The sequence below is a fragment of the Trifolium pratense genome, linkage group LG2 (genome assembly GCF_020283565.1).
Source record: "Trifolium pratense cultivar HEN17-A07 linkage group LG2, ARS_RC_1.1, whole genome shotgun sequence".
Taxonomy (NCBI): Eukaryota; Viridiplantae; Streptophyta; class Magnoliopsida; order Fabales; family Fabaceae; genus Trifolium; species Trifolium pratense.
This window is the reverse complement of record NC_060060.1, coordinates 28,056,203-28,064,821: the sequence shown is the minus strand read 5'-3', so window position 1 is coordinate 28,064,821 and position 8,619 is coordinate 28,056,203. Positions and strand designations below refer to the sequence as shown.

The 8,619-nt window shown below is 30.1% G+C and overlaps 1 protein-coding gene across 1 annotated transcript; it reads left to right on the top strand.

Moving 5' to 3' along the window:
* Positions 1-4,819: 4,819 nt before the first annotated feature.
* LOC123909093 (probable trehalose-phosphate phosphatase C) lies at positions 4,820-7,854 on the top strand. Its single transcript, XM_045959869.1, has 10 exons — positions 4,820-5,376; positions 5,593-5,733; positions 5,839-5,910; positions 6,033-6,125; positions 6,225-6,284; positions 6,411-6,512; positions 6,774-6,921; positions 7,035-7,105; positions 7,210-7,302; positions 7,403-7,854. The coding sequence occupies exons 1-10, from the start codon at positions 5,089-5,091 to the stop codon at positions 7,466-7,468; spliced, it is 1,134 nt and encodes a 377-aa protein (XP_045815825.1). The 5' UTR covers positions 4,820-5,088; the 3' UTR covers positions 7,469-7,854.
* Positions 7,855-8,619: the final 765 nt, after the last annotated feature.

Here is an 8,619-nt window from a genome sequence, read left to right as displayed (position 1 = left end):
TGATGCTGCGTGTTATTAAGTTAGGGTTTGAGGGAAGGGTAAAATTAACAAAGAGAAATGGTTGGGCCGTTTTAGGTGTGGGCTTGTTTGATGGGATGAACTCAATAAATGGTTGGTAATATAACCATCGGTTCGTTTCATCGGTTCTTCGGTTTCTAAAATCCGAAACTGAGAACCGAACCAAACCACATCGATTTTAAATTCGTTCGTTTGGTTTTTTATCCGAACCATAAATTCGGTTTTTTCGATTTACATTGGTTTGGATCGTCGGTTTAATCCGTTTTTTTAGAACTGCATACACCTTGACAATGAGTCCAAACAATGTGTAGGTCGAGAAATTACAAACCATTGAAACAACACAACTAAATCCAACCATTAGTTAATCCTAACAAGCACTAATCAAAGATCTATAGTATGGTGAATGGAGCGATCGTCAACACAGGAAAGTTCAAGAATCAACAACTCCCTATAGCGAATGCTAGCAAGAAAAACGATTCTTTCGAGTCAAATAATCCATCAAATGATGAGGATATCAAGTCAGTCTAGAATGAATCACAAGGACCGATACAAATAAAAATCCGGCAACATCGCAGAACCGAAACCCTTGAAGCATGCAGATTTCAACAAATCCGGATACCAGAGATCGGAAAAGTGAAAGCATGAACTAGTACCTAATCGGTACACCAAGGAAAACCCCTACAAATATTTTCATCATTCACCTCCGTGAAACAAACCAGAAAATGTGACCCTGCCACTAAAACCCGAAATTTTTTCGTCACACTTTTAAGACGACGAAATCACAAATTGAGTTAAACTCACATTAACAACCTAACATTAATCTATATGTTGATAATTTATATTTGTTTTTAATTAAACCCACGGGCCACGGGGAGTATCCATCTGTGGCATGTAATAATTAATTAATAGAAAGTTTTAAAACTCATGTGAAGCAAATAACAACTAAATTTTGTTTACATACAAAAAGTAAAGAGTGGAGTGCATTAAACTAGAAAATGGTACATAACTACATATGAATATCAATTAGCATATACAAATGTATACTCAATGGAAGACGATAAAGAAGGGGTGCAAGACAACAAACAAAAGAAGCCATTTCTGCCCCTGGTTTTGAAGCTTTCTGTATACAAGGTTGGAAATTTGTATTTGTTTCAATGAAACCATATATACAAGCTAGGGGCGTAGATTGATTGGTCAATGTATTTATATAGCTCATGGTTATTAAGATTCTGTTTCTTATATATATGTTTCAAATTATGGCAATATCTTTTTCTTTTTTTTGACAAAAATTATGGCAATATCTAAAAGGTACTAGTACGAAATAATAATTTTGTAATTATGCATTCAACTATACCCTAAAAAAAAGACTCAACAATTTGGAGGTTTTTAAATCTTGGTAAGAGACCACTTTGGGAGAGAAAGAGAAAAAGAAAAGCAAAAGATGTCATGTTACAATGTAATAAGCATCGTGGCATGATAATTGTGGCATGTTCCTTTAAATAATGGAAAAATTTAAGATGTCTCTTTGGTGTCTTTTCTGTTTGTTATATTACAAACTTTATGCTAAAAACGAGTGATGGAGCCAGAAAATTTTCGTATGTAGGCAATATTTACAGTTTGAACTATAATTAATAGATGTGTTCATTCTCATTATAATAACTAGTGGCCAGACGGACGCGTTCCGCGCCCGTCTGTGTGATCCGATTTTATGAAAATAAAAATATGCTAAAAAACATAAATGTTTGATGAAAACAAAAAAGTATAGACTTATTTTTTATTTGAAAGAAGTTATTAAGATAGAAAGTTAATTAAATAATGTAGAAGTGTTGAGCATAAAATTGGATCACATAGACGGCCTGTTTATTGGTATTCTGAATTGGTACGATGTTGGAACATCAAACTCAACATCCGTCACCAGCCTGCCAGAATTTCAAATTTTATTGGTAAGCTTATTAAGGACCCCAAAAGAGTATATATATATATATATATTACCATTATATTGGTAAAAAAGTTACCGTCATTAGCGATGACTAATATCCGTCGGGAAATCTGTGGGACACACAAGATGAGAAATCAAACCCCTGATCATATGCTTAAGGGGACCAAGACCTTTACCATTTGACCAACTTATTGTTGGCCAGACATCATATGTAAATGTAGAAATTGACATTTAAACTCTATACACTTATTTATTTATTTTTTGTTTAAGTAGTTAAATGGCAAGACTCACATATTTAAATGTGAAAGAAATGTGAAATCAAGGGTACGCTCTAATACACTTATTTATTTACATTAGAAGATAACAATTTAACTATTAAAGTACTTGAAAAAAAAATTGTCTATAAAACAATGCGGTTGATGACACAGCCCTGCTTTAAATATAGAGTAGAGACATGAAAAAACAAGTAAATATTTTTTAAGAAGCCAAATAATATTAAAATAAGTTAAGCACAAGATGTGCCTATAATAGAAAAAATATATAAGAAATTTGCATATTAATTGTAACAATATAAACACAAAAATACCATGGAAAGGCAAAATTAATCGAGGCTTATTCCTAAATAAAGCAAAGAGTTGTTCTCATAAACATAACTCATTTGGTTGAGACATTGCATGTAAAATGTAAGGACCGTAGTTCGAATTCCGATACTCCCACTATTTCACCTTTAAAAGTAAAATTCTAGTCACAAAGCTACTTAAAAAAAAAAAAACCAAAGAGTTAAGCCATCTGGTTCTCATGGAATAAAAAAACTCCGATTCTATCAAATTTTGCTAATTTTTTTTAATTAACCATCTGTTTCTCATGAAAAGGGATTTCGATAATTTAGAATTCGACAACAAGAAATGTAAAGTCTAGTTAAAAAATATTTTAAACCAGGAATCGAATTCGACTTTTCCGAACTATTTGTCCTAGAAAGAGCTGATAAAAAAAGTGAAGGTGCACAAAATATCCATCAGGCTGGAAACTATGGAAATGATAACTCCAATAAAACTTAATTACATATTAATTTATAAATATTTACTATATAAATAAGAGATGCCAAAACAAACAAAAAAAGAGAGATGCCAATGTTCATAGGTAAATTAAATAAATTATGTATGTGGCTGGCAATTCTGCACTCATGAGGTTCACGACAATATAAATTATTATTATTATTATAGTTTTTTTTGGTACAATTATTATTATAGTTTGTTAACATACGTGGTCCTTCCTCATTCCAGAAGCTAGTTCAACAATTTATTTTGCTTCTTTTAATCTTGTTGCAGTATCAGAGAAATTCCCTTTCAGTTACGGACTTAAGGTTGTTCCTTCGATTAACTATAACCACAAGGAAGAAAAATCCCTATTTCCATTTGGTTAATTCAAAATTTCATATTCTTGTTCTTCCTTCATATAATTTTTTAAGATAGGTTGCTAGGTAGAATCTGGCTAAAATAATTGGAGTGAAATGTGATACTTTTATCTAGAATTTGATCTATTTATTTATGTATTAAAGAAATGTATATGGAGTAGATTCTTCTGACAAATCAAAAAATATATTTAAGAGGAATATCACATGTAAATATTATAAAATAGTAAATGCTGATTTGGTCTAATATTTAGAGGAATATGAATAAATCCTGTTCATATAGCTTTAATTTCTTTCCTACTAATATCAATAATCTTGGATCAGTAGTTAAGGTAAGGCTAATACACAAAGAATAATTGAAAAACCTTAAAACACTGTATCCTCATTGTTATTCTTTATTGAAGAAAAATCACAATTGTTTTATCAATAATAGGGTTATATTGTTCTCGGTAGAACTGGATTGCAGTTGTATTTAACTTCAGGATCTGCCGTAACACATTATCTTTTTTACTTTTTAATTTATTTTAATTTGTTAAATAAAAATAGAACAAGTTTGCTTTACTGTGTATCCTGCAGTTTAATTCAACCGCAGGTGATCCTGGTCCGTAGAACTGGACTCAACTGAGTCCAATTTTTTTTTACTAAAGTATCAGATTTAAGTATATTTTTATAAATGACATACAATTGAGAGAGGATATTTCACCAAAAGTGACTGACCAAGTTCTTTAGAGATTAATTATCAACAAAATTAGAAAACAAATATTTTATATTAGTGTGTCAAGTGTGTGCAAATAATCACCCATGAAATGACATAAATATTCAATTTTATTTGTATTGTTGTTCAAAATTGTGATGATTTTCAAACCTTCTCATAACCAACACTTTATTTCTATAAACTAAAATCAAAGAAAATAATCTATGAGTGAAATTTCTCCCAATTGTAAACATAAAAACTAATTAAAGAGATAAAAAAAATATCTAAAAAAGAAGGTTCATGTTAGATTATTATGCGGCTCCTCCTCCAATTTCTTTCTCTTTTTTTTTTAAAATAGTTTAATGACTAGAAATTTTACTATAGGATGTCTGGGGCTTGAACCTCAACCCTAAATATAAAATAAGACATTCCTATCCAATGAGCTAAACTCATAGGATGTCTATCCTCCAATTATTATTTTTTTACTTTTACCACTAATTTAATCTTGTTCGAGGAAGGATCAGTTCTAGCATTAAGTGGTTCCAACTCTCTCCCAATTACAATTGAGGAGGATTGAATCGTGATCCTCCCTATCAAATTCAGCGGCAATCACCACTAAATGAACTAACGGTTGGTACCATCCTCCAATTTTAGTTTTGGGAAAAAGTACAAGAAAATAAATAAGTGTATTTTGGTCCGTTCATGCCGTGTAACGGAAGTTATAAATTGACCATAGATACCCCTAAACTAATTCATCATGACTAAAACTAAAACCAACCAACGAGTAAAAAGTGCCTTTGATTCTTCTTCTTTTTTTTTCTTTTTTTTTTTTTTGTTTTGCCTTTTCCTTTTCTTGAAACTTTTTTCCCCTATAAAACCCACGTTGAGCATAGAGAAACAAGTCACATAAACATAACAAACTCACCTCTCTGTTCTTCTCTGTCTTTCCCTCTTTCTTATTTTTCCTCTCATAAGAGAATTCAACATAAGCTATTGCTATTGCTATTGTTTTATTTATCTTAAAATATGACAAACCAAAATGTGTTAGGAAAATCACGTTTGAATGAGAGGCTTATGGAGTTAGCAATGTCGATTTCAAACTCTAATGTTTTACCAAGAACTTCAGTACCAGAATTAATGGCTTGGTTTGATGGAATATTGGCTCAGCCCAAAAACAATTTCATTAAACCTTTGGAAGATAATAACGGCAAAGGAACAACAACTAAAGTTAACTCATGGATTGATTCCATGAGAGCTTCTTCTCCTGCACGAACCAAACACGGTTCTGAAAATCGGGACCAAACTCACTGGACCGTAAGCATTATTATTTAATTAGTATACACAAAACTATGTTCTAAATTGCGGTTGTTGTCACAATTGTGATTCTCAGATTATGTAGATGCAGATATATGCGACTGAGACTAATACATACCGCAATTTAGAACGAATGATGATATTTATTTATGGTATGTTATGTTCGTTCGTAACAATTATTTGACTGATTTGTCCTTTTCAAACTGTAATTTGCAGCTTTTCCATCCGTCGGCGTTAAACATGTTTAATCAAATAATGTACAATTCAAATGGGAAACAAATCGTAGTTTTTCTTGATTATGATGGAACTCTATCTCCAATTGTTACAGATCCAGATAGAGCTTTCATGAGTAAAAAGGTTTACAATTTTACCCTTTTCTCTCACGTTTGATTCTAATTTCATACTAATTCATAAATTCATAGAATAGAATATAACTATTTTTTTTTTATATAATTAAATTAGATGAGAGCGACTTTGAAGGATATAGCAAAGCATTTCCCCACAGCCATCGTTAGTGGAAGGTGTTTAGACAAGGTATATTATTTTATGAAAATAATTTCACCATTTTTCTTATTAAAAAAATAAACATTTTTTATGTTGTGTATATATATATATGTATACTAATTTGGATTTTGTTTATAATTTTTGTTTTGTAGCTATTTAGCTTTGTAAGGTTGTCAGAATTATACTATGCTGGAAGTCATGGGATGGATATTAAGGGACCAACAAATAGGAGAAGCACTAAGAAAGTGAGAAATAATTTTCTCTAACCAAATTATTGCGTCTAAGATTATTAGTATTTTTATTTTTATTTTTATTTTACTAATTTCGTGCATGTATTATTTCAGGGTAATAATGATGGGGTACTTTTGCAGCCTGCTAATGAATTCTTGCCCATGATAAATGAGGTTCGTTAATTTTAATTATTTATGATTATTTACAATTATACCACCAAATTGAATCTATATTCCAATTATTAGGTATGTGATTTTCTATGTGCCTAATTTTTCTTTGTTTTTTTATATATGGGTCAGGTTTATAAAATCTTGGTGGAAAAAACAAAGTGTGTTCCAGGGGCTATGGTGGAAAATAACAAGTTTTGTTTATCTGTACATTTTCGCCGTGTTGCCGAAAAGGTAACAACAACGGTCAACAAAACAATAATTAGAAAATTTAATTAATTAAATGCTTAGCAAGCAAATATACGCACCACACGCACTAAACACGTTAATTATATTTTGGACAGTACTAAACACGTTAATTCATGGATATATACTTTTATTTTTAAAAATTGATGGGTATAATAATATATACTTTTTATAAAAAAAAATAAAAAAAATGTTTTTTATATAGCTAAGTAATTTCTAACCATTTTTTCTTTTATTAATTTGTTTTAGAGTTGGGCAGCATTGGCTGAACAAGTAAGCTTAGTGTTGAATGAGTACCCAAAGCTAAAGCTAACACAAGGGAGAAAAGTGTTGGAGATTCGACCAACCATTAAATGGGACAAGGGAAGGGCTCTTGAATTTTTATTAGAGTCACTTGGTAAGTTAATTTTCATGCAAAAGAAGTCTTTCTTAATTTGATAACTAATTAAAATTATATATATTATATTTCATGATATCCTAACTAACTTTTATTTATTTATTTATTTATAGGTTTTGCAAATTCTAACAACGTATTTCCAATTTATATTGGTGATGATCGAACTGACGAAGATGCTTTCAAGGTAAAAATGTCATCACTTCACTTGCTATCTTGTTAAAAATAATTATTAATTACTATTATATTATGTTATACTAACTTGTGACTTTGGATGTATTAATAATATAGGTTTTAAGCAATAGGGGCCAAGGGAGTGGAATTCTTGTCTCTAAAATTCCAAAAGAAACCAACGCTTCATACACTTTGCAAGATCCATCTGAGGTAAGAAATTCAAGCAATGATCTTTATTTAATTTAATTTATATTAAAATTATATAAAATTGGCGATGTAATTATTTTCATCTATTATTGTATATATATAGGTTGGGGAATTTTTGCGGCATTTGGTGGATTGGAAAAGAACGAGTTCTCATTCTCACAAGTTGTAGAGAGCTAGGAGAGAATCAATGGACGATGAGTTTAGGGATTTAACACCGACCCAAATTAAAAATTTGGTCAAGGGATAGTTCAAATGGGGCACCCTTTTCCTTGTTGAAAATAGGAAATATTTTTAATTTTTAGGGGACTATAATTAACTAGCTAGAAAGTCCAAATAGGATTATCTATTTTCTTTTCTTGGTTTTAATGAATGTATGTATAACTCTATTCTTGATCTTTCACACGTTTGCATGCGCATGCGGATAGTGAAAGACAGATGTTTTATGCCTCATTTGCAAAATGGGACGTTTATAACTTTCTTACTCTCAATTGTACTTATTATTGTACGTGTGGAAAATGTAATGAAAATGGAAATTGCCGACTTCAACCATGAAAAGCTGATTTTGACAATCATATATATCATCAATTCAAAATTAATGAGTTTATAAAAGGAGATATGCATGGCTTTCCATAAAAAATATATATAAATATTATACATTTATTTATCTTTTGTTAGTTAGCCGAAATGAAATGAACTCAAACATGAGTGTGAGATTTTAGATTGCAACTCAGATGAAGGTTCCTGCCTAGTAATAATATTAATATTGTTAGTTAGCAAGAACTGTGATTAGAAGAAGAAAACAAAAAGGGGGCTAGGATTTATTGCGCTTAAAATCTGTTTATTAATTTATTAGTAAGAGTTATAATGCAATTAAAAAAATAAAAATAAAAAGTAAAAATTATAATGTTCCGTGAGAATGGAGTATAAAAGAGAGTCCGGCTAGTGTTTTTGTTGTTTTAAGAGCTCTAAAGTCTTCTCTAACTTGTCTCGAGGGATACCATCTCCTCACCTTAATTTTTTATACCACAAAATAAAATAAAAAATGGAGTATAATATAATAGAAGTTTCTCTTTGATGTGTTTAAGCATTTTATTACTATATTTTGAGCCTTGTTCTGGTACTTAGAACACATCCCTCAACGAAGGAATTGTTAAATTACTCTTTCTAATCTTTAATATAAGAAATAATTTAATTACTTTATAGATTAATTGAATAATAAATATATCTAAATGTATTATAGACCATATACTTTTAATTTAATAAATTTAAAAAATAATTTGTTTCTTATATTAAGGACCACCAATAAAATAATTTAGATGT

Excerpts from the sequence above, each read along its gene's own strand:
- LOC123909093 (XM_045959869.1), top strand. The coding sequence starts at position 5,089 with ATGACAAACCAAAATGTGTTAGGAAAATCACGTTTGAATGAGAGGCTT. Across the intron at positions 5,377-5,592 it reads GGGACCAAACTCACTGGACC|CTTTTCCATCCGTCGGCGTT; the intron begins GTAAGCATTATT and ends TGTAATTTGCAG. Across the intron at positions 6,285-6,410 it reads TCTTGCCCATGATAAATGAG|GTTTATAAAATCTTGGTGGA; the intron begins GTTCGTTAATTT and ends TATATGGGTCAG.